General features: G+C 35.4%; 4 protein-coding genes across 4 annotated transcripts in view; all 4 read left to right on the top strand.

Annotated features, from left to right (window-relative positions):
* LOC136809308 (putative beta-lactamase HcpC) overlaps window positions 1-25,092 on the top strand; it is a 60,972-nt gene that overhangs the window by 26,139 nt on the left and 9,741 nt on the right. The window contains exons 6-7 of the mRNA XM_067065827.1: window positions 22,421-22,495; window positions 23,075-23,117. Coding sequence (XP_066921928.1) covers window positions 22,421-22,495; window positions 23,075-23,117 — 118 coding nt within the window. The remainder of the gene's footprint in view (window positions 1-22,420; window positions 22,496-23,074; window positions 23,118-25,092) is intronic.
* On the top strand, window positions 987-2,021 carry LOC136809543 (trace amine-associated receptor 7e-like). Its single transcript, XM_067066084.1, has one exon. It carries the CDS (start codon window positions 1,055-1,057, stop codon window positions 1,961-1,963), a length of 909 nt encoding a protein of 302 aa, XP_066922185.1. The 5' UTR covers window positions 987-1,054; the 3' UTR covers window positions 1,964-2,021.
* LOC136809544 (adenosine receptor A2b-like) lies at window positions 12,595-14,095 on the top strand. Its single transcript, XM_067066085.1, has one exon. The coding sequence runs from the start codon at window positions 12,605-12,607 to the stop codon at window positions 13,514-13,516; it is 912 nt and encodes a 303-aa protein (XP_066922186.1). The 5' UTR covers window positions 12,595-12,604; the 3' UTR covers window positions 13,517-14,095.
* On the top strand, window positions 17,800-19,036 carry LOC136809545 (adenosine receptor A2b-like). The gene has a single exon (XM_067066087.1). It carries the CDS (start codon window positions 17,902-17,904, stop codon window positions 18,811-18,813), a length of 912 nt encoding a protein of 303 aa, XP_066922188.1. The 5' UTR covers window positions 17,800-17,901; the 3' UTR covers window positions 18,814-19,036.

The following is a 25,092-nucleotide window of genomic DNA, read 5'->3' on the forward strand; positions in this document are numbered from 1 at the left end:
GCAAAATTTCTCTCATATTCAACCGATCTATTTATTATTATTTATTATTTATTACACCAGCAACGAGAAAATAACGCAAAGGACCGACGTAAAAAGGCCTGATAAGGTATAGCCGGAGACTACAGTGAAACCTCCTGCCTTTAGTTTGAAAATGAATAATCAGATTAACCCATGTAATTTTTGCCAAACTTTCTTATATCAGGATCAAGACCTTTTGAGTAAATACGTGCTATGCACGGAGTAATCAGTATCTGTTCGAATACCATCTTACAGGCGGACGTCTTTATTACTTCAAGATATGTTTTTTTATTAGAACATCCAAATTTTTTGAAGCCTTCGGATGTTCTTTAACTTTTGAGTTTTCAGCCTAAATATATTCTTAAAAGGATCTTATTTAGACCATTTTTTGAATATTTTCACCAGTTTCCTAAGAAATAGGGTGCTTTTGAGTCCACAAATCCATGAAATGTTCTTCACTTGTTCTTAAAATTTTGGCCAGCGAAGCCTTATGTTCTTATATAGTTTGTTCTTATCAAAAAGAGAACGTGTATCGAATCATTTTTTTTATCCTTCTTCTTTATTGCAATTTCCCTTTACTCTCATCTTCTTTTTCTATTAAGATCATAATTGGAAGTCAATTCAATAAAATTGAGTCTTTTTTCAGAATAGCTGTTTCTTAAATTGTTGTAGCGAGATGGAGTTTTTACAAGCCCTTATTTCATTTGGTTGGTTATTAACCAGTTTAAAACAATTTTGTTACTTTTTCTAAAGAGCGAGTCATGTCTATTATTTCAAATGACCAATTATCAAAGTATCTATAAAAACTCAATCTGAGCTGAAATTGTAACCAATTTTTTCATTTCCAAATCAAAATAATAGTTGAAAAGAAAATGAATGAAGATTTCTTCATCTGTTAACATCTGCTATCCCGTGTTACTTTCGAAAAAACGTCAGTCCTGTGATTTGGATGGCTTAGTTAAGATCTGTCGAAAAATGGATAAAACGATAGATATTTGCAAATCATACGTTATTGATCTTTCTTAAGACTAAGAAAATGTCATGCGACGCAATCTTTAGCACGTCAAACCGTGGTTTTAATCTGGCAGCTACCATCCTATTTGGTTTGTCAGCAATTATTACAACCTTGGGAAACACTTTCTCCTTGATGGTTCTTTGGCAGCCGTCACAACGATCAAAATCAAACAAAATTCTAACATCGTTAGTAATTAGTGATTGTTTGGTTGGGTTTTTATCAAATCCCATGGCCATATTGATAATGTGGACTGGTCTGGAAATTACACCTTCAATTTGTAGATTAAACACTATAGCACTTTTCTTTGTTACCTGGTTTAGTTCTTCATCAGGCTTTACAATACTTTTTATTACCTACGATCGCTATATAAGCATCACAAAACCATTCAAATACCATGACATTATCACTGATCTCAAAATCAATCTAATTCTTGTGACGATTTGGGTTGGTAACTCAATAACGGCACTTTTAAATGCAATCAACAAAATACTTTTCCTGCATTTTCTCAACATTGGTTTTGTCATCGCATCTACTATCTTAATCACTGGATATTATCAAATCTGGAAAGCCGTCAAACAACGGCAAACAAACATCATATCGCTTAGTAGGAACGACCAAGAACATCTACGGACCCATATCCGACTTGCTAAGAAAATCTTATTTCTTATGATCGCGTATTTTGGTGCTGCCCTCCCAGTAGTTGTTTATGCAATCGTTGTGTTGTATGATCATTTTACACGCCCTTATCAACCGTACTTGTACGTCGTTGGGATTTTCTTTGTTCTTTTCAACTCTTGTGTTGACCCTTGCATTTACATTTGGAAAGATCTTGAATTCAAACGAGCGTGTAAAAGATTTCTTCGTAGGAACACAGCCTTTGCTTGGCTTTTCAACGGTGGTACGATCAATCCTATAGCAGTAATTTCTTGATAAATAAACGTTGCCCAAATGTTTGTACATGGTTGAAACTACACACTTCCCTATAATATTCACATCAATGGATGACTTTCAGATTTCCTTTGACGGATTTCACGGGCTCTATGGTCCGTATATTTAAGCGTATATTTAAACTGTGAATTCTATTTTATCTAACGAAAACATAGATAGACACTAGGCTATGGTATATGTAAACTGTGCTAACTCCGATTGTCATTATTTATGTAATTCTAGAAGAAAAACAAATCTTTCCCGTACTTGGAAATTCTTGTTAGATCATCTGCCTATATAGCTGAGACGAAGGAAACACTTGTAATAACGATTCTTACTGAGCTTTGATGACGACCGATGACGTTCAAAGGAATTTACACTAAAACTTGGTATAAAATCGTGTGGTTAGTGGATATAAACAGTAAACAGTGTAATTCAAAGCATACTATTTTCACATGTGAAACTTAAGAAAAATAGGAATATAAATATTTGCAACTTATAAAGCTTTCTCCGTGTCTAATATGCGTATTCCCTGCTTCACAAAGAGCTCCCTTCCCCCCATGTTGTTTTGCCGTATGTTTCCCTCCCAGACTAAGAATTTTATTCCATAACTAAAATCTCCACCCCCTTGAAGCTATACTAAGTACTTTACCCCTTCTAATGAGGACTTCTTCTTCCATTGAGGATTCCCTTTTCCATTGAGGACCCTTCACTCACTAAGCATTCACCTCCCCAGTTAAGGGCTCCAATCTTCCATTAAGGATTCCCCTCCCCACTAAGGGCGATCCTGAAAACTCCACGCCTTCTTTAAGAGCTCCACCGGCTCAACTCAATCAGAATTCTCATTCGGTCTTTTTGGTTCAAAGAATTATGTTTGCTGCAAATTACCGGTAGATCTTGCGGATGAGCTGGAGTTTTTACAACGTCGGCCATGACTTTTGATGTGTATTTCACAGAACGCAAAAACAGAATAAGTTTAGATATATTCTATCTGAAAAGAAAATTCACAAACCGAATCGAAATATATCAAATTTCTATCAGAAAAAAAAATTTACACTCTCCTAAAGTCCCGAGGTCCCGAAAGTCCCAAATTGAACTATATCAAATTTCGAAGAAAAAAATACACAAATCTAAAGTCTCTACGTCCCGAAAGTCCCAAATTGAAATATATCAAAATTCTACCAGAAAAAAATTTTTACACCAACCTAAAGTCCCGAGGTCCCGAAGTCCCGAAATATCAAACTTATGAAAAACAAATTACAGCAACCAAAAGTCCCGAGGTCCCGAAGTCCCGAATTGAAATATATCAAATTTCTGAAAAAAAATACACAAACCTAAAGTCCCGAGGTCCCGAAAGTCCCGAATTATAATATATCAAAATCTACCAGAAAAAAAAATTTACACCAACCTAATGCCTCGAAGTCCCGAATGGAAATTTACCAAAGTATAGTCTGAAAAAAAGTTACCCCAATCAAAAATCCCAAGGTCTCGAAGTCCCAATGGAAATATGAAAACTCAAGTAGAAAGAGGACCGGGGGAAATGACTGATTGATTAAATTTGATTGGGCAGGGGTGAGATTGATGAAATGGACATGGATAAAATTTTCACATAAGGAAGGAAAACGGGTGAGGTGGAACTAAAGTTGAAAAAGAACCGGAGAAAAAGAATGATAGATTAGACATAGTGAGACGGGGGATCGGATTGTTGAATTAGGCAAGGGTGGGATGAAACTCAAGCAAAAAGAGGGGCTTGGATAAATGATTGATGAAACACGAGATAAGGGTGAGATGACGCATAAAGAGAGGTCAGAGATATACATAAAGAGTGAAGACAGGGGTGAGATAGATGCAAAGGGAGGGTGAGAAAGGGGGTGAGATGGATGCAAAGGGAGGTGGCAGTAATAGTATGAAAAGAGTAGGGGTAAAAATCAATGAAGACGAGACATGGGTGGAAACTTTCTCTCTCAGAAATTTGAAATATTTCAATTCGGGACTTCGGGACCTGGGGACTTTGGTTGGTGTAATTTTTTTTTCTCAGAAATTTGATTTATTGAAATTCGGGACTTCGGGACTTAAGTATGGTGTGATTTTTTTAAAATAGATTTTCGATATTTTGCAATTCGGGACTTCGGGACCTCGGGACTTTTGGTTGGTGTAATATTCTTTTCAGAAAGTTGATGTATTTTAATTCGGGACTTCGGGACTTCGGGACTTGAGTATGGTGTAATTTTTTTTTAATAGAATTTCGATATATTCAGTATTTCAATGATTGTAACTTTGTAATTTTAAACATTGTTGTAAGAAAGGATGAATTGATGCTGTTCTGCAAAATTCAGCATTTCTCTATCTTGTAAAAACTCCAGCTTGTCCCAGATCTTGAGCACAAATTTGGTCAAATTCAGCAAAGCTCTCTCTATTTCCCGAAACGGTCAAACCTTTCTTATGACTGTACATACTGTATGGTTAATCTTAATTCGAATACCCCGATCTTGGTTTGATTCTTGTCATCATCAACATGAAAAATATAAGTAATCTGATTGGCTAAAAATGCGTACATAAATGCTGTATTTCATATTGTACCGTACAAATACAAGACTTCGTTCAAAAAGGGGTCTGGTAAGCGAGAGATCATATTTTGTACAGTTTTATCATTATAAATGTTTTCTTTTGACTTCCAATACACTACAACTTATCAAAAGAGTTTATGAAAAGAATGTGTTGATCTTTTTAATGACCATTCGATTCTTTTTTCGAATGTTTTGATGTTGATTTCATCTAAATAAAAGTAAAAGAAAAAATAATGGAAGAGAAAAACAAATGGAGAGAGAAAAGTTTGTTGATATATTTTTCAAGTTGACGATAAACCAGCTATCACAAAGCCTTAAGATGTTCTTAACATTTCTTGACATTTTGGCCATGGAAGCCATATGCTCTTATATAGTTTGTTCTAATATAAAAAAACGTGTAGTTGTTTGGTTGTTATCAGCCTTGACTTCACACCCTACTCGATGCTTTGATTCACTTCACTTTGTTTTCATATTCAAATAGTTACTTTATCGAACCCTTTTACGCCACCATTTATTTACGCCAAAGCGAAATATCTTCCATATTCAGCCGATTTATTTAACTCCGATCCCATAGGGCAGCCTTTGAAACGCCAGTGACGGAAAAATGGCGCTAATAAGGGCCGGGGTAAATAGGGCTGATAAGGTAGTGGAAGTGTTTCCAATATTCTTTAATATATACTGTAGGATATACTGTTAAATTTCACAATGGTTTTGGACAAATTTTAAAGATATTTGATTGTTGTCACCTAACAAAATTCGTTATATCTTATATTCAATAAATTCAAATAGAACATAAATGTTTACAGTCGCTTGAACTTTTGGAGAGTGAAGGAAGGTTGTCTTTGCTCCATGGAGTTCGACTGCCCCGGAGGCACAAGAGAACTGAAACTCAAAAGAGCAAAGACCACCTTTCTTCTAACCCAAGTTGTTGTGACTGACAAAGGTTCATCTCGTTTTTCGGATAAAAGTTCACTGAGTCTTTAATAGAAGCACTTAGTCTCTCTTCCCATGCCGCCATAGCGGTAAAAACAATAGGAGTGAATGAGCCGTGCTTAATTTGTAAAATTCTCGAATTGTATACGCGCTTCTTTTCTTTCTCGTTCGAGTCACTTGCTGGAAATAGTGGAATCCGGGAACCGTTTGGCGATTGGGTTGAAAAACCTTACGTCAAAAAATGCTTTCTGTCCTGGAATCCAAAATCCCCTAACAGCGATATCGAGACGAGCGCTGTCTTGAATGTTCGTTGACTTTGTGTCGAAACTCTCTCCTGGCAAGGGGTCAAAACTGGTTCGACCTTAACGTCTTTACAAACTTGTGCCAAGAGAGTTGCCGTGGTGTCACGGATTGAGTTGTGTCTCTGTGTGATAAATCCACTTTTTTTGCATGATAGCGCGTGGTCCAAGTTGAATTGTACACCACATGCACACGTGGTTGGTAGACGACTGAGTTGATGACCATATCGTATCTTAATCAAGTCCCAGAATGATTGTTTGTCGATCTAGAAACCTTCATCTCTGATCGGGAGTGTCGATAGCCAGAGGGATGCTCCAGGTTCTTGATTGATTTCGATCAGTCTCTTCAACTCGTCAGATGATTGGCTTTTGATGGTGTCTAGCTTTTGACGGTTTATTTGATTTCGTTGTTTCTTGAAAGACGACTTCAGTTTTTTGATCTTGTCATTGTCGATATCGTTCAGATGGTTTTGTGTTTTGATGTTAGTCTGGAGCTGTTGCGTGAGCACTTGTGAGTTGGAGAACTCTTGTTTCGAAAGATCGCTGAATTTCGGGATACCTAGACCACCAAGACTTGGTGGTAAGATGAATAGCTCACGTTCGAGTAGATTTGGTTGAAATTCCTCCCGTTACGGCTGGGATGAATTTGGTGGTAACAATTTCGTCCAGTCTTTTGAGTTGTTCTTGGATGTTAGGAATCGTCCTCAGGGTGAAGCTTAGCTTGTGCTTGTACCCTGCTGTGAAGCATGTGTAAGCCTCTTGTGTCTCGAGCAATCTTTGCAATCTCCGAAAGAGTCTCGATCTCTCTAATCCAGGTGTCGACTTTTTCGTTGACGAATTCTTTGCGGTGATTTTCCTGAACCAATGGCTGCCCCGAGGTGTTTCTTTCCCTCGGTGGTGATTTGAATGTCAGTGCCTTTGAAGATCTGTTCGGCTTTTTCGAGATGTTCTGGCTTGACGATGATCCAGGTCTTTTCTGCTCGTTGGAAGTAGCCGTATTTGGGTCTCCAATGAACGATGGTGTCCCACATTCGTTTGAGTCCTCGAAGGGTGCCTCCTCCGAAGATATCGTCGGCATACCCAGTTGCTTTTGTCTCACTGTTGTGGTCGCGAAGCTCTCCAACCGTATGTAGGATGAGTGGGATTGTTGCGATTGCGTATATTAAGCCGGCTATAGGATCGCCTTGAGTGGTACCTTCTGAAGACGGGATTTCTAGTCCCCCAATGACAAAGAGACGGGATGGTGAACTGTAGAAGTTTATGGTGAACGTAGCAATGGATGGGCAAACGATCTTGACGTTGTGAAGAAATGCTTCTCTATTGACTGAGTTGAATGTGTTTGAGGCGTCTACCAGCATTACGGCTTCACATTCCTCTTGTTGGAAGATTTCTCTTAGAGCGTGTATGGCGGCTTCGCAACCTGCATCTTGTCCGGTACATACTTGTAATGAATCAATTGAATCAGTGATGTCTTGTTTGAGGAGCCTTGCTACGGTCTTACCAACAATTCTACGTAACGTTTCACCCATTCCGATTGGACGTAAGCCAGGATTTTTGTTGAGTGGGATAAGGCGGCTTGCAAGGAAGGCTTCTAGTGATAAGTTATTTTCGATGTTGGTGCACATGTGTTTTGTCATTTTTGCGAGTGATGCACATAGGTCGTTTGATTCAGTTTTGAAATTGTTCGAGCAAAGGATACACCTCCAACTATCACCATCAAGTCCAGAGGGGCCGGCTCCTCCTTTCGTCCTCAATGCTGACTGTCGGATCAGTTTGCCGTTAATATCGTCAAATCTGACCGGGTGAAGTTTGATTGGTGAGTCATTGAGGAGAATTTCTGGGTCGGCTGGCTGGGATAATGGATGCTTTTGCTTTAGTGCGTTTAGCGTATCAGAATCGGGGGGGGGGGGGGAGGATTCCATTGCTCATGTTCGTGCTTAACAGCTTTATTGCCGACCCAAAAAAATATCAGCGTTTTGATTGGTCGAGAGCATTGAGATATTTGCGATATTTCATATTTCTTTAGTCTGGAAATATGACTGCGTTGACTTTTGGGGGACTGGGTAAGCGGCGGGAGAAAAATCAAAACAAAACAGCCGAAAAGAACTGACTTTCGGAGAAACTGACTTGGGAATCAAAGGGAAAAACGCAACAAAAATATGTTCAGATTAACTTTTACTTTGGAGTTCTTCCATAAAAGACACTAAAATCAAATCTGATGAACTAAGAAATTATAAAACTACTTGACACCACCCAAATATTTCCAACTTTTGGCAAATTTGTCCGTGTGGTAACCAAACAGTTTTTTATCAATGCATTATACGAAATAACTTGAGATTCTTCAATGTTGGCCAATAAAATTTCTCATAACATAACAAGGGAAGTGTAATGTCTTGTATTAAACCAAATGACGAGTGATTTTTATAAAAGTTCTCTCCTAATTCTCGTTCTCGACAACAACGTACGTCCTTATCTTTTCAACTCAACAATCATTACATCTTCCTTCTGAAATTCGAAACATTTAGAGCTTGACGATAATCAAAAAAGTATCCAAATTGTTTTGCTGTTGAAAAAATGTTGTTCTTTAACCATTATTACAAGTATACATTTCCATCGTGGGACTCCTTTCCTCTGCTATTCTTTCCCATGGCCATATGTCATCGAAACAAAAAAATAGAAAATGACTGAATGTTATCAATCTGATTAATCCAATGATGGAGGGTTTCTTCTCCATCGAAACAATACTGTACATCATCTGCATTTTGAATTATCAATCTAGAAACTTTCAAATACATCTCTGCAAAAAATCTGCAACTTTTCAAAACAAAACTTTTGGATCGAAAATGATCGAAAAGTTTTGTTTTTGTGTGAATATTTTCAGCGGGAAGTTATCGAATGTTTTTGTTCGAATCTAACGTTCGAATTAGATTTTCGAATAAAAACATTCGAAACTACACAGAAGCAGAAGAAGGCGGAAGTAAGTTTTGAAACAAAATGAGGACAATTTTTTTGAGTCGACAATAAATTAGTTATCACATGACTTCTCGTGCAATACTCGATATTTTACTCGTTCCGAGATTTTACCGATATTTTTCCTCGCCTAAAGGCTCGGAAAAATATTACGGAAAAATCTCGGAACTCGTAAAATATTTCTCGTATTGCACTCGAAATCATGCGATAACTAGTACTTATTGTACCGTTGACGTTACCTTTTGACATCTTCTTCACGAACTCTTTCGATATCTTTTTGATCGACACACGTTTGACTTTTGACGATTGAAGGTGCCTTTGTATTGTTTCGCCTTCGTGGAGCAGTCCGAATAGATCACCTTTCTCCCATAACCTTTGTAGAGTCAAATCGACAAGTGAATGGATATCGGGGACTGAGTCTTCTGACAGGGTCCTGTTTCTACAGTTCTTTGATTGCATGTGTCTCTTCAGTCCTCCGGTAGTTTTGCATACTTGTCCACATCTTTGGCATGTGGAAGGTTTCGCGGAGTTTTGACTTTCCATCATTCTTTTTCAGTACTAGCTCCAGAGCCTAATTTCTCCTACCCCTTTACTAGACTGATGGAACAATTTGAGCACAAAACTTTCTTCTTCCAAAGTGAACAATCGGTTCGGTCAACACTTCTTTACAATTTTATGTGTGACTGACAGCTTTCCGCATCACTTCTCTCGTTTTCCGCTTAAATTCGGTTTTTTTATGACAGTTTGACGTCTGCCATGTGTGTTGTTACCGAAGTACCTTCTTCTTTATTGCAATTTCCCTTTCCTTTCATCTTCTTTTTCAATTGAAGTCATAATTGGAAGTCAATTTAATCGAAGAGAGGTTTGTAATAAAATTCTCGCTAAAATTTCTACGATTGAAGTAAAATTGAGTCTTATTTCAGAATAGCTTCTTCTTAAATTGTTGGGACGAGATGGAATTTTTGCAAGCTCTCATTTGATTTGGTTGGTCTTAACCAGTAATAATACAATTTTGTTACTTTTTCTAAAGAACGCGACATTTTTATTACTTCAATTGACCAATTATCAAAGTATCTTATAAAAACTCCATCTCATCTGAAATTATTACCATTTTTTCTTTTCCAATTCAAAATTTAATAGCCAAAAAGTCAAAGAGAATAGGTGATGAGGATAGACCATTTCTTCATTTGTTATCATCTGCTACCGCGCGTTTCTTTCTTAAAAACGGCAGTTCTGTGATTTATGGTTAGTGTATAGTTTAGATCTGTCGAAAAATGAATCGGTGCTCTCTAGTACTTTACTTATAGCCTAGAAATCTAAGCTAGTTTCATTCAGTCACTAGGATAAATCTGATGGTAAGTTGTGACTGAATAACAGTATTCCAAGGCAAATTTGAAATCCGTAAATATAAAAAAATCTTTAAAGCGCCGAATCTGCTATATTGCCATTAGCCTTTTGAATACGGGCTTAGTTAACTAGGCTACTTTACTCATTGATCAGTACTATTTTCGTTCTAAGAAAACACGCCTCTTTATGAGAAAATCCAGAACCTTTTAACCTTTTGTATGTTCTTAACTTTTTGAGCTTTAAGCCTAACAATGTTCTGAACAGGATCTTATATTCACCATTGAGTATTTTTGTTTATTTTCATAAGAGATCGGATGTTTTAACTTTTAACAGTCCACAAAGCCTTAAAAGAATGTTTTCATTTTTTCGGGTGATAAGGACTAGTTGACGTGCAATGTTTGCATTTGTTTTCTCAGATACACAGAATTTTCTTGTCTTTCCTCCTTGGTAAACACGACCCAATTTCTTTTTGGCGTTTAAAGCTGATTCAGGTTCTAAATCGATATTTGCAAATCATACGTTATTAAGGTGGTAGCCATATGGATTTTTGATAAAGTCAATATTTTACATTTTTTGTTATAACTTTTTATGTTTTCAATATTTCTTTTTCAAACTTTCCACAATGGTAAAACAAGAGTCTGCTAAATTGCGTGGGTTGCGTGGGTGCGCGGGTGCGTGGGTCGATATTTTTGCGTGGGTAATTTTTTTGCGTGGGTGCGTGGGTCGAAACATTTTTTGCGTGGGTCAAAAATTTTGCGTGGGTCAATTTTTTTGCGTGGGTCATATTTTTTGCGTGGGTCAAATTTTTTGCGTGGGTCAAAATTTTTGCGTGGGTCATTATTTTTTGCGTGGGTCATATTTTGTGCGTGGGTCATATTTTTTGCGTGGGTCATATTTTTTGCGTGGGTCATATTTTTTGCGTGGGTCAAAATTCTCTCTGTAATTCGAAAATCTGAAAATTTTTCTACAAAAGTTATACACGTTTTTTTTTTTATAAGGAACCTTAACTTTGCTCTGAGCCTGGAGTTCCTTATTTTTACAGAGAATTTCAGTCTCAAAGTTCCTTATCGAGTTCCTTACTACATAGGAAATTTTGAACTTTTTGCCCCTTGAAAGATCAAAATTTGGTCAAATTAGTCCCAATAAGGTACATTATTTTCAAATCCACTTATTCTCAGCCTGAGCAGTTCCTTAACAATTCCTTATTTTTTTAACCATTTTCAGCCTCGAGTTCCTTATAAACGTGTTCCTTATATAAAAAAAAACGTGTATTCATTAAGCGACCGATTACTAAACAATTTAATCGTTGTCAATTATTTCGTCCACCCCACTTGTAATTTCTTTGATTTAAGTACATTAAAGGCCAATTTTAAAATTGGACGAAATAAAGACGCTCTACTTTTTTTCAAAGCAATAGAAAAGGGAGGAAAAAATTAAAGTTATAGTGTTTCCATGACACTGGAATCCTGAAATATAGCATGCTAAAATTCAAAAGTGTGATCCTGAAGTGTGTCTACAAAAATTAGACGGGTGTGTGTTGATTCTGTATAATGTTATAGTAAATAAGTGCAGCTATGTAAAATAAACCACAAGGTGTTACTACATAAAAACTGTGTGCTTTTGTTTAGTTTTCTTAGATATATACACAACACATTTTTGTATAAGATAACTTGAAAATTTTAATTTGACAAAAAAAACGTCTTAGCTAACTCGAAAGTTTTAATTTGGTAAAAAAATCGAGTTAGCTAAAAAATCACCAAAAAAATAGTGACCCACTCAAAAACTTTGACCCATGCAAAAAATAATGACCCACGCACAAAATATGACCCACGCAAAAATTTTGACCCACGCAAAAAATTTGACCCACGCAAAAAAAATTGACCCACGCAAAAAAATAATGACCCACGCAAAAAATATTTTGACCCACGCACCCACGCAAAAAAATGACCCACGCAAAAATATTAACCCACGCAAAAATATTGACCCACGCACCCACGCAACCCACGCAATTTAGCAGACTCGTAAAACAACTATTACCAATGAAATTTGTGAATTTTGTTTCTTTCAAAAAGTCGAAGACGGGGGTAGTAACGACCAGGGGGTAAATTATGGTGAAAACACCTTATCAGGTTTTTCTGAACATCTACTCACATTTGTCCATATTTTGTTTGATTGTACTACTCCATCTTGAAAAATAGAAAAATCCCGTTAAGGAGAGTTGATGAAAACCTCCGTGAAGGAAAAGGGCGGGAAAATGCTTCATTTTGATGGCTCGTGATGCAAAATTGGGGTAAAACACAGAAAATACGCCCCTAGCAACCAAAAATTTCCTCCGTTGCAAGGGAGGTGCACAAAAAGGCTTCCTGTGTCCCAAATACTAATGATATGGATCTGAAATTTTCAGGGCATGTCGAGAGAGGGTATTTGAATCAAAAAAGCCCAAAAAATGAAAATAGCTAATTTTTTTTCAACATCTCAAAAATCCTTATGACTATAACCACCTTAATCATTCTTAATAGACTAAAAAAATGTCATGCGACGCAATCTTAAGCACGTCAAACTATGGTTTTAATCTGGCAGTTACCATCCTATTTTGTCTGTCAGCAATTATTACAACCTTGGGAAACACTTTCTCCTTGATAGTTCTTTGGCAGCCGTCACAACGATCAAAATCAAACAAAATTCTAACATCGTTGGTAATTAGTGATTGTTTGGTTGGTTTGTTATCAAATCCCATGGCCATATTGATGATGTGGACTGGTCTGGAAATTACACCTTCAATTTGTAGAATAAACACTATAGCATATTTCTTTGTTGTTTGGTTTAGTTCTACATCAGGATTTACAATACTTTTTATTACCTACGATCGCTATACAAGTATCACAAAACCGTTCAAATACCATGACATTATCACTGATCTTAAAATCAATCTAATTCTTGTGACGATTTGGGTTGGTAACTCAGTAACGGCACTTTTAAATGCATTCAACAAAACATTTTTACTGTATTTTATTAACATTGGTTCTGTCATCGGATTTACTATCTTAATCACTAGATATTATCAGATCTGGAAAGCTGTCAAGCAACGGCAAACAAACATCCTATCGCTTAGTAGGAACGACCAAGAACATCTACGGACCCATATCCGAGTCTCTAAGAAAATCTTATTACTTATGATCGCGTTTTTTGGTGCTACCCTCCCAGTAGTTGTTTATGCAATCGTTGTGTCGTTTTTTGATCATTTTACACGCCCTTATCAACCGTACTTGTACGTCGTTGGGATTTTCTTTTTTCTTTTTAACTCTTGTGTTAACCCTTGCATTTACATTTGGAAAGATCTTGAATTCAAACGAGCCTGTAAACGATTTCTTCGTAGGAATACAGCCTTTGCTTGGCTTTTCAACGGTGGTACGGTCAATCCAATAGCCGTAATTTCTTGATAAATCAACTTTACTTAAATGATTTTACATGATTCAAACTGCATTCTTCCCTACAGTATTCACGTGAAAAGCCTACTAATGGATGATTTTCGCATTTCCTTTGACGGATTTCACGGGCTCTATGGTCCGTATATTTAAGGGTATATTTAAACTGTGAATTCCATTTTATCTAACGAAAACATAGATAGACACTAGGCAATGGCATATGTAAACTATCTTAACTCCGATTGTCATTATTTATATAATTCTCGAAGAAAATGACAAATTGATCCCATTTTTGGGAATTCTTGTTACTTCATCACCCCTCTATAGCTCAGATGATGGTAACCCTTGTAATAACGATTCTTACTGCGCTTCGATGACGGCTGGTGACGTTTAAAGGAATTTACACTAAAACTTGTATATAAAATCATATGGCTAGTAGCTGTCAACAGTAAACAGTATAAACATTGTAAATCAAAGTATACTATTTTATTTTTACTTGTGAAATTAAAGAAAAATAGTTCAGGAACTGGTAATTTAACAAGCTAGACGACTAATTCAGCCATAGTAGAAATAAAGTAAAATGTAATGGAGGGAGCAAATTTTAGTACAAACTAAATCCCGTAACAATAATATAACGCTTATACTACTGTTTTACACGCATTGTGAACGACTCCAGTCTCCGGAACTGGTCAAATCCATACAAATATTTTCGACTTATAAATCTTTCTCCGTGTCTGATATATGTATCCTCTGCTTCACAAAGATCTTTCCTCCCCCCATTTTACCTTCATTTCCGTCTGTTTCCGTTCCAGACTAAGACTATTTCCCCCTAAATAACTAAAGTCTATATCCCCCTTGAACCTATACTAATGACTTTACCCCTTCCACTGAGGACTCCCTCTTCCATTGAGGACTTCCCTTCACTCACTAAGCATTCATCTCCCCCATCAAGAGTCTAATCATCCATTAAGAACTTCTCTTTTCACAAAGGACTCTCCTCCCCACTGAAAGCGATCCTCAAAACTCCACTCCTTCTCTAAGAGCTCCTCCAGCTCAACTTAATCAGAACTCTCATTCGGTCTTTTTGGTTCAAAAAATTATGTTTCTCGCGAATTACTGGTAGATCTTGAGCACAGATTTGGTCAAATTCAACAAAGCTCTCTCCATTTCCTGAAACGGTCAAACCTTTTTTATGACTGTGCATATGGTTAATCTTAAATCGAATACCCCGATCTTGGTTTGATTCTTGTTATCTTTATGAGCAATCTGATCAGCTAAAAACGCTTATATAAATGCTGTATTTTTTATTGTACCGTACAAATACAAGATCACGTTCACAAAAGGGGTCTGGTAAGCGAGAGATCATATTTTGTGATTCTTTTTTCGAATGTTTTGATGTTGATTTCATCCAAATAAAAGTAAAAGAAAAAATATTGGAAGAGAAGAACAAAACAAATGGAGAGAGTAAAGTTGATGATTAACCAGTTATCACAAAGTCTTAAGATGTTCTTAAGATGTTCTTAATATTTTGGCCATCGAAGCCATAGTTTGTTCGAGTTTAAAAAAAACGTGTTGTTGTTTGGTTGTTATCAGCCTTGATTTCACACCCTACTCGATGCTTTCATTTACTTCACTTGGTTCTCATATTCAATAGTTACCTTATCTACCCCTTTTACGCCAGAATTTATTACACCAAAGCAAAATTTCTCTCATATTCAACCGATCTATTTATTATTATTTATTATTTATTACACCAGCAACGAGAAAATAACGCCAAAGGACCGGCGTAAAAAGGCCTGATAAGGTATAGCCGGAGACTACAGTGAAACCTCCTGCCTTTAGTTTGAAAATCAATAATCAGATTAACCCATGTAATTTTCGCCAAACTTTCTTATATCAGGACCATGACCTTTTGAGGAAATACGTCCTATGCACGGAGTGATCAGTATCTGTTCGAATATCATCTTTCAGGCGGACGTCTTTATTACTAAGATATGTTTTTTTATAAGAACATCCAAATTTTTTTAAGTGTTCGGATATTCTTAACTTTTTGAGTTTTCAGCCTAAGTATATTCTTAAAAGGATCTTATTTAGACCATTTTGTGAATATTTTCACCAGTTTCCTAAGAAATAGGGTGCTTTTGAGTCCACAAATCCATGAAATGTTCTTAACTTGTTCTTAAAATTTTGGCCAGCGAAGCCTTATGTTCTTATATAGTTTGTTCTTATAAAAAAGAAAACGTGTATCGAATCATTTTTTTTATCCTTCTTCTTTATTGCAATTTCCCTTTACTCTCATCTTCTTTTTCTATTAAGATCATAATTGGAAGTCAATTCAATAAAATTGAGTCTTTTTTCAGAATAGCTGTTTCTTAAATTGTTGTAGCGAGATGGAGTTTTTACAAGCCCTTATTTCATTTGGTTGGTTGTTAACCAGTTTAAAACAATTTTGTTACTTTTTCTAAAGAGCGAATCATTTCTATTATTTCAAATGACCAATTATCAAAGTATCTATAAAAACTCAATCTGAGCTGAAATTGTAACCAATTTTTTCATTTCCAAATCAAAATAATAGTTGAAAAGAAAATGAATGAAGATTTCTTCATCTGTTAACATCTGCTATCCCATGTTACTTTCGAAAAAACGTCAGTCCTGTGATTTGGATGGCTTAGTTAAGATCTGTCGAAAAATGGATAAAACGATAGATATTTGCAAATCATACGTTATTAATCTTTCTTAAGACTAAAAAAATGTCATGCGACGCAATCTTTAGCACGTCAAACCGTGGTTTTTATCTGGCAGCTACCATCCTATTTGGTTTGTCAGGAATTATTACAACCTTGGGAAACACTTTCTCCTTGATGGTTCTTTGGCAGCCGTCACAACGATCAAAATCAAACAAAATTCTAACATCGTTAGTAATTAGTGATTGTTTGGTTGGTTTGTTATCAAATCCCATGGCCATATTGATGATGTGGACTGGTCTGGAAATTACACCTTCAATTTGTAGATTAAACACTATAGCACTTTTCTTTGTTACCTGGTTTGGTTCTTCATCAGGCTTTACAATACTTTTTATTACCTACGATCGCTATACAAACATCACAAAACCATTCAAATACCATGACATTATCACTGATCTCAAAATCAATCTAATTCTTGTGACGATTTGGGTTGGTAACTCAATAACGGCACTTTTAAATGCATTCAACAAAATACTTTTCCTGCATTTTCTCAACATTGGTTTTGTCATCGCATCTACTATCTTAATCACTGGATATTATCAAATCTGGAAAGCCGTCAAACAACGGCAAACAAACATCCTATCGGTTAGTAGGAATGACCAAGAACATCTACGGACCCATATCCGACTTGCTAAGAAAATCTTATTTCTTATGATCGCGTATTTTGGTGCTGCCCTCCCAGTAGTTGTTTATGCAATCGTTGTGTTGTATGATCATTTTACACGCCCTTATCAACCGTACTTGTACGTCGTTGGGATTTTCTTTGTTCTTTTCAACTCTTGTGTTGACCCTTGCATTTAGGATTCCCTCTTCAATTGAGAACTTCCCTTCACTCACTAAGCATTCACTTCCCCCGTCAAGGGTTCCAATCCTCAATTAAGGATTCCCCTCCCCACTAAGGGCGATCCCTATCATCGTCGTTTTCAATTGAAGTAGTAAATTTAGACCATGACCTTTTTAAGTAAATACGTGCTATGTGCGTAGTAATTAGTATCTGTTCGGAGATAACCTTCCGGGCGGACGTCTTTGTTACTTTGAGATATCGATTCATTTTGCTTTAAACTGCTTTTTTATTACCATCTCCCTTCACTTTCATCTTCTTTTTCTTTTGAAGTAGTAATTGGAAGGAGATATCGAACCATTCTTACTTTAACCTTCTTCTTTATTGCAATTTCCCTTTTAATATCATCTTCTTTTTCTATTAAAATCATAATCGGAAGTCAATTCAATAAAATTTAGTCTTATTTCAGAATAGCTGTTTCTTAAATTGTTGTGGCGAGATGGAAATTTTACAAGCCCTTATTTCATTTGGTTGGTTGTTAACCAGTTTAAAACAGTTTTGTTACTTTTTCTAAAGAACGCTTCATTTCTATTACTTCAAATGACCAATTATCAAAGTATCTTATATAAACTCCATCTCATCTGAAATTGTTACCATTTTTTCTTTTCCAATGCAAAATTTGATAGTAAAAAAGTCAAAGAGAATAGGTGAGGGGAATAGAGGATTTCTTCATCTGTTATAGCATCTGCTACCGCGTGTTTCTTTCGAAAAAACTTTGATTTATGGTTAGTGTAGTTCAAATCTGTCAGAAAATGGATAAAACGATAGATATTTGCAAATCATACGCTATTAATCATTCTTAATGGACTAAAAAAATGTCATGCGCCGCAATCTTAAGCACGTCAAACTATGGTTTTAATGTGGCAGCTACCATCCTATTTGGTTTGTCAGCAATTATTACAACCTTGGGAAACACTTTCTCCTTGATGGTTCTTTGGCAGCCGTCACAGCGATCAAAATCAAACAAAATTCTAACATCGTTAGTAATTAGTGATTGTTTGGTTGGTTTGTTATCAAATCCCATGGCCATATTGATGATGTGGACTGATCTGGAAATTACACCTTCAATTTGTAGATTAAACACTATAGCACTTTTCTTTGTTACCTGGTTTAGTTCTTCATCAGGCTTTACAATACTTTTTATTACCTACGATCGCTTTACAAGCATCACAAAACCGTTCAAATACCATGACATTATCACCCATCTTAAAATCAATCTAATTCTTGTGGCGATTTGGATTAGTAACTCAGTAACGGCACTTTTAAATGGATTCAACAAGAAATTTTTCCTATATTTTATTATCATAAGTTTAGTCATCGGATATACTATCTTAATTGCGGGATATTATCAGATCTGGAAAGCCGTCAACCAACGGCAAACCAACATCCTATCGCTTAGTAGGAACGACCAAGAACATCTACGGACCCATATCCGACTCGCTAAGAAAATATTATTACTTATGATTGCGTTATTTGGTGCTACCCTCCCAATAGTTGTTTATGCAATCTTTGTGTTGTTTCTTGATCATTTTACACGCCCTTATCAACCGTACTTGCACGTTGCTGGGATTTTCTTTCTCCTTTTCAACTCTTGTGTTGACCCTTGCATTTACATTTGGAAAGATCGTGAATTCAAACGTGCCTGTAAAAGATTTCTTCGTAGGAACACAGCCTTTGCTTGGCTTTTCAACGGTGTTACGGTCAATCCCATAGCAGTAATTTCTTGATAAATAAACCTTCCCCAAATGTTTTTACATGGTTCAAACTACATCCTTCCCTACAATATTCACGTGGAAAGCCTACTACTGTAATGACTTTCAGATTTCCTTTGACGGATTTCACAAGCTCTATGGTTTGTATATTTAAGCGTATATTTAAACTGTGAATTCCATTTTATCTAGCGAAAACATGGATAGACACTAGGCTGTGGTATATGTAAACTGTGCTAACTCCGATCGTCATTCTTTATGTAATTCTAGAAGAAAAACAAATCTTTCCCGTACTTGGAAATTCTTGTTAGGTCATCAGCCTATACTTCAAATTCAACAAAGCTCTATCTATTTCCTGAAACGTTCAAATCTTTTTTATGACTGTGCATATGGTTAATCTTAAATCGAATACCCCGATCTTTGTTTGATTCTTGTTATCATCAACATGAAAAATATGAGCAATCTGATTGGCTAAAAACGCGTAAATAAAATGCTGTATTTTATATTGTACCGTACAAATACAACACTGCGTTCAAAAAAGGGGTCTGGTAAGCGAGAGATCATATTTTGTACAATTTTATGATTATAAATGTTTTCTTTTGACTTCCAAAACATGACAACTTATCAAAAGAGTTTATGAAAAGAATGTGTTGATATTTTTAATGACCATTCGATGTTGATTATTTACTATAACATTATACAGAATCAACACACACCCGTCTAATTTTTTTAGACACATTTCAGGATCACACTTTTGAATTTTAGCATGCTATATTTCAGGATTCAAGTGTCATGGAAATAAACACTGTAACTTTAATTTTTTCCTCCCTTTTCTATTGCTTTGAAAAAAAGTACAGCGTCTTTATTTCGTCCAATTTTTTAAATTGGCCTTTAATGTACTTAAATCAAAGAAATTACAAGTGGGGTGGACGAAATAATTTTGACACAACAATTGCTTGGCTTTTCAACGGTCGTACTGTCAATCCTATAGCAGTAATTTCTTGACCAATCAACCTTGCTCAAATGTTTGAACATATTTTAAACTAAATTCTGATATAGACAGATATTTACGCGGAAAACCTACTAATGGATGACTTTCAGATTTCCTTTAACGGATTTTACGGGCTTTATGGTCGGTATATTTAAGCATATATCTAAACTGTGAATTCCATTTTATCGAACGAAAACATAAATAGACACTAGGCTATGGTATATGTAAACTGTCATAACTCCGATTGTTGGACCTACCCCGGTGGAGGTCCTATAAATTAACCTGTGTTTGTTCGTCCGTCCGTCCGTTCGCTTCGTCTGTTACCAACTTTTCTCAGGATTGAATCATAGGAATCTTTTGATTTTTGGTACAAAGGTGCAAAATGGTAGTGGCCAAAATGTGACGGAGCCCGATTTTCGAAAAAAAAAATTTTTGGGCAAATTTGGGCCAAAAAACGGCTAAAAAACGGGTTTTTTAGACTTTGTGAAAAATTGGATCATTAATTTTTTTTGATTTTTTGCATGAAAGTAGGGTACCATCATAGGTAAAAGATGACTCAAGCAGAATTTTGCAAAAAAAATTTGTTGGCTCAAAAAACGCATGTTTATCTATAAGAATTACTATTAATAAGCATACATCAATGTTCTTAGTCAAATTACTCAATTTTTTTATGAGATAGATGTTTTTTTTGCTCATGAGGGCTTACTTTTGAAGAATATGTGTGTTTAAGACAGGAAATTTTAGTTGCTTGGCGTGTTCTTATAGAAAAACTGGCCAAATTTGATATTTTTTATAAGCACATTATCAATATAAGTTATATAACTTAGGTATTAGCTTTTCTCGAGATTGGCTTTTTCATTCTTTATGATATTTTGCACAAAGATGCATAACTATAAACCTTCGAATGTGACGGAGTCCGATTTTCAAATAAAAATGTTATTGGGCAAATTTGGGCCAAAAAACGGCTAAAAAACGGGTTTTTGGACTTCGTGAAATATTGGATCATTGTTTTTTTCTGATTTTTTTGCATGAAAGTAGGTAAAAGATGGCTCAAGCAGATTTTTGTAAAAAAAAGAATTTTTCGGCTCAAAAACGCATCTTTATCTATAAGAATCACTATTAATAAGCATACATCAATATTCTTAGCCGAATTACTCAAATTTTTTATGAGATAGATGTTTTTTTTGCTCACGAAGTCTTGAATATGAAAGAATATTTCAAGAGCATGAAATTTTGGTTTCTAAACGTTTTTTTTATAAGAAACAAACGATTAATTTAAATAGATCGTCACTATTTGTGTTCTGAATGATTGTTTAATGGTCACGTCACGTAGATATGAATTATAAATGTGTTAAATGCATAACCAGGTAGGTCCATAAAAGTATCACTTGTCATTATTTATGTTATGTAATTCTAGAAGAAAAACTAATTTCTCCCGTACTTGGAAATTTTTGATAGGTCATCTGCCTATACTTCAGTAAATGATGAAAACCCTTGTAATAACAATTTTTTACTGAGCTTCGATGAAGGCTGGCGATGTTTCAAGGAATGTCCACTAAAACTTGGCATAAAATCATATGGCTAGTGGCTGTAAACAGTAAACAGTGTAAACATTGTAATTCCAAACTTACTATTTTATTTCTACTTGTGAAACTAAAGAAAAATAGTTCAGGAACTGGTAATTTGGCAAGCTAGACGACTAATTCAGCCATAGTAGAAATAAAGTAAAATGTAATGGAGGGAACTAATTTTAGTACAAACTAAATCCCGTAACAATAATCTTATAGCGCCTATACTACTGTATTACACGCATTATGAACGACTCCAATCTCAGGAACTGGTCAAATCCATACAAATATTTTCGACTTATAAATATTTCATCGTGTTTGATATGTGTATCAAGAGTCTAATCATTAAGAACTTTTCATAAAGGATTCCCCTCCCCACTGAGGGCGATCCTCAAAACTCCACTCCTTCTTTAAGAGCTCCTCCAGCTCAACTTAATCAGAACTCTCATTCGGTCTTTTTAATTCCAAAAATTATGTTTGTCGCGAATTACCCTTAGATCTTGAGCACAGATTTGGTCAAATTTAGTTATCATCAGCACGAATAATATAAGCAATCTGATCGGCTAAAAACGCGTACATAAATGCTGTATTTTATATTGTACCGTACAAATACAAGACTGGTAAGCGAGAAATCATATTTTGTACAATTTTATGATTATAAATGACCATTCGATTTTTTTTTCGAATGTTTTGATGTTGATTCAAGTTGATTTCAAAGTAAAAGTAAAAGAAACTATCACACTTTTACACGTACAATATAGGACATATTCAGGATATATCCCATATTGTACTCGGTACCGTGTGATAAATATTACATATTCATAATGTAATATTTTCGTTGATTGACACTCCAAATCAAAACATTTGGCCGCATTTTGGTGGCAAAACATCTGCGTTCCCCAATGTTTTCCAAGCAAGGACCCCCGGAAAAAATGAGAAAAAGTTAATTAATCTCGCAAAAGATTACATCATGAATATCAGGATATCTAATCCCGTTGAAGGGTTTTTGCCATTGTGAATTTCTTGCATATTTAGACAATTATATTTTTTGTATCTTCTGTTTCAGTTTACATTAGCTGGGATGTATTATTCGGGCTATGGTGTTGAACAAAACTTTGAAACTTCGTATACGTTATATCAGGTATGTAGTAATTATTGCCGGACGATTTTAACTTTAAGATCGACACTGTTTTCTGAAACCTGTCAAAAAATAATATTGAAATTTCGAATTTTTATGTTTAAATGAATTGAAAACTTTAGTGTGTCTAACTTTGCACGATGGGCAGTTCCATTAAAAATCCATACATGGGGGGGTGGACCTTTTCACAATTTCAGAAATGTGTGGATGCACCCTGGAAAGTGGCGAAATTTGCAAAGAAACCCTTTGGAATGAAATTATTTTTATTCCTTAAAAGGGAGGGTAGACGAACTAAAATCAGTCTTTTGTTCCCTGGAAATTTTAGAATAACTTTTTACCCCCTTGGAAAAATGAAAATATACTCCTTTAAACCCCGCTGGAAATTCCCCTCGGGTTAGCCCCCTGGAAACGTTCGTCCACCCCCGTGTATGGATATAAAACGGAATGGCCCATTGAATAACAAGAAAAAGTCACTCGTCGATGAAATAGATAAGTTTTAAATAAGTTTCCTTATCTCAAATCGTTCATCCTTTTTTTATCCTAGATTTTCTGAATTAGATTTTTCATCTGTTTTTTTTTTAGATTTCAGCAGAGAACGGGTTAAAGCAAAGTTTCAACGCGCTTGGTACGTCTTTTTTATTTTCTTATAGCTTATTTCTGTCCCAGCTGGCACACAACGTTGTTTCAATGTTTATCTAACGTTCACAACGTCCATATGACGTTAGATGAACGTTGAAACAACGTTGTGTGTCAGCAGGGATAAAATTCGCGGAAGTTTATTTTTACATCATACTCTAAAATTTAAAGGTTTTATTTTTACATAAGTGTTCCCGTTTCATATCAGACACTATATTTCATAACAGGACAGTGTCTTGCTATGCAAAAAAATTGTTTTTCTTTTCCTATTTCTGACCAATCTTGTTCCACATCTGTGTCAATTCAATGTGAAAAAGCTTGTGATTCAAAATTGATGAGTAAGCAAACGATATCACTCTTAGAAATAAAACCTTTAAGCTCCTGCCAAAGGGAAACCATCGGAAAGTGCTTTCTGTGATTCGAATCTTTCTGTAATCCGAGCAAATTAGATTCCCCGTTCGAGATCGAATTAGCGAAAGGTAACTGTATAACAATGTAAAGCTAATTTATGATCAAAACAGCCCAAAGTTCAAAAGATTTTTAGGCTTAGATTCCCGAAAAAGTTTTCTTTAAAATCTTTGGTAATTTTAATCTTTTTTCTGGAAATCGAGTATGAATCGGAAACATTAGTAATTTGAGTCGAGCAGAGAAAAAGCGAATTGATTTTTTTATTAAATAAATCTTGTACATTAGCTTTACATTTCAAAACAAAAATCACTAAAATATGAATTACGAGTTATAAAATTACAATGTATAGCAATGTGCCCTTATAAAATTATAAATTAATAAAATGATAATGGCCGAGGTCAGGTAACGAGTGAGCTTGTGACGCTGTTGCGTTGACAGAGTGCAATATTTCACAGTACAGCCCGAAAAAAACCAGTCATTATTGTATTTGCTAACCATTTTCCTTCAGCTTCGATTGTTTTTTTATCCATAAAAATAAAATAGTGAAACAAGTGAAAAGAAATCAAAAATTGTTTTAATTTCTGACGTCAAAAATGAAAAATTAGACAACTCAGTGTTAAAAAAGGAGCCTTCAAAATGGACTGATCAGCGACAGCGAGTAGTAATCGTCTTTAAAATACTGTTTCGTCATATAATGGTTTATTTCGAAAAAATATCCATCAGCAATTTAGGCCCGTTTTTTTTATGCATCTCAGGAATAGTGCTTATTCCTTAAAATAATATTTCCGTAAGCATAAACTACCAATCATAATCATTACGAATATCATCTTCTTCATTACGAATATCTTCTTCATTACGAATATCTTCTTCATTACGAATATCTTCTTCATTACGAACATCTTCTTCATCGTAGTGATCATTACGAATATCTTCTTCATTAAGAATATCTTCTTCGTTGTAGTGATCATTACGAATATCTTCTTCATCGTAGTGATCATTCGAATATCTTCTTCATCGTAGTGATCATTACGAATATCTTCTTCATCGTAGTGATCATTACGAATATCTTCTTCATCGTAGTGATCATTACGAATATCTTCTTCATCGTAGTGATCATACGACATCTTCTTCATCGTAGTGATCATTACGAATATCTTCTTCATCGTAGTGATCATTACGAACATCTTCTTCATCGTAGTGATCATTACGAATATCTTCTTCATCGTAGTGATCATTACGAATATCTTCTTCATCGTAGTGATCATTACGAATATCTTCTTCATCGTAGTGATCATTACGAACATCTTCTTCATCGTAGTGATCATTACGAAATCTTCTTCATCGTAGTGATCATTACGAATATCTTCTTCATCGTAGTGATCATTACGAACATCTTCTTCATCGTAGTGATCATTAAGAATATCTTCTTCATTAAGAATATCTTCTTCATTGTAGTGATCATTACGAATATCTTCTTCATCGTAGTGATCATTACGAATATCTTCTTCATCGTAGTGATCATTACGAATATCTTCTTCATCGTAGTGATCATTACG

The sequence above is a fragment of the Clytia hemisphaerica genome, unplaced genomic scaffold, assembly GCF_902728285.1.
Source record: "Clytia hemisphaerica strain Z4C2 unplaced genomic scaffold, Clytia hemisphaerica genome assembly, whole genome shotgun sequence".
NCBI classification, from domain to species: domain Eukaryota; kingdom Metazoa; phylum Cnidaria; class Hydrozoa; order Leptothecata; family Clytiidae; genus Clytia; species Clytia hemisphaerica.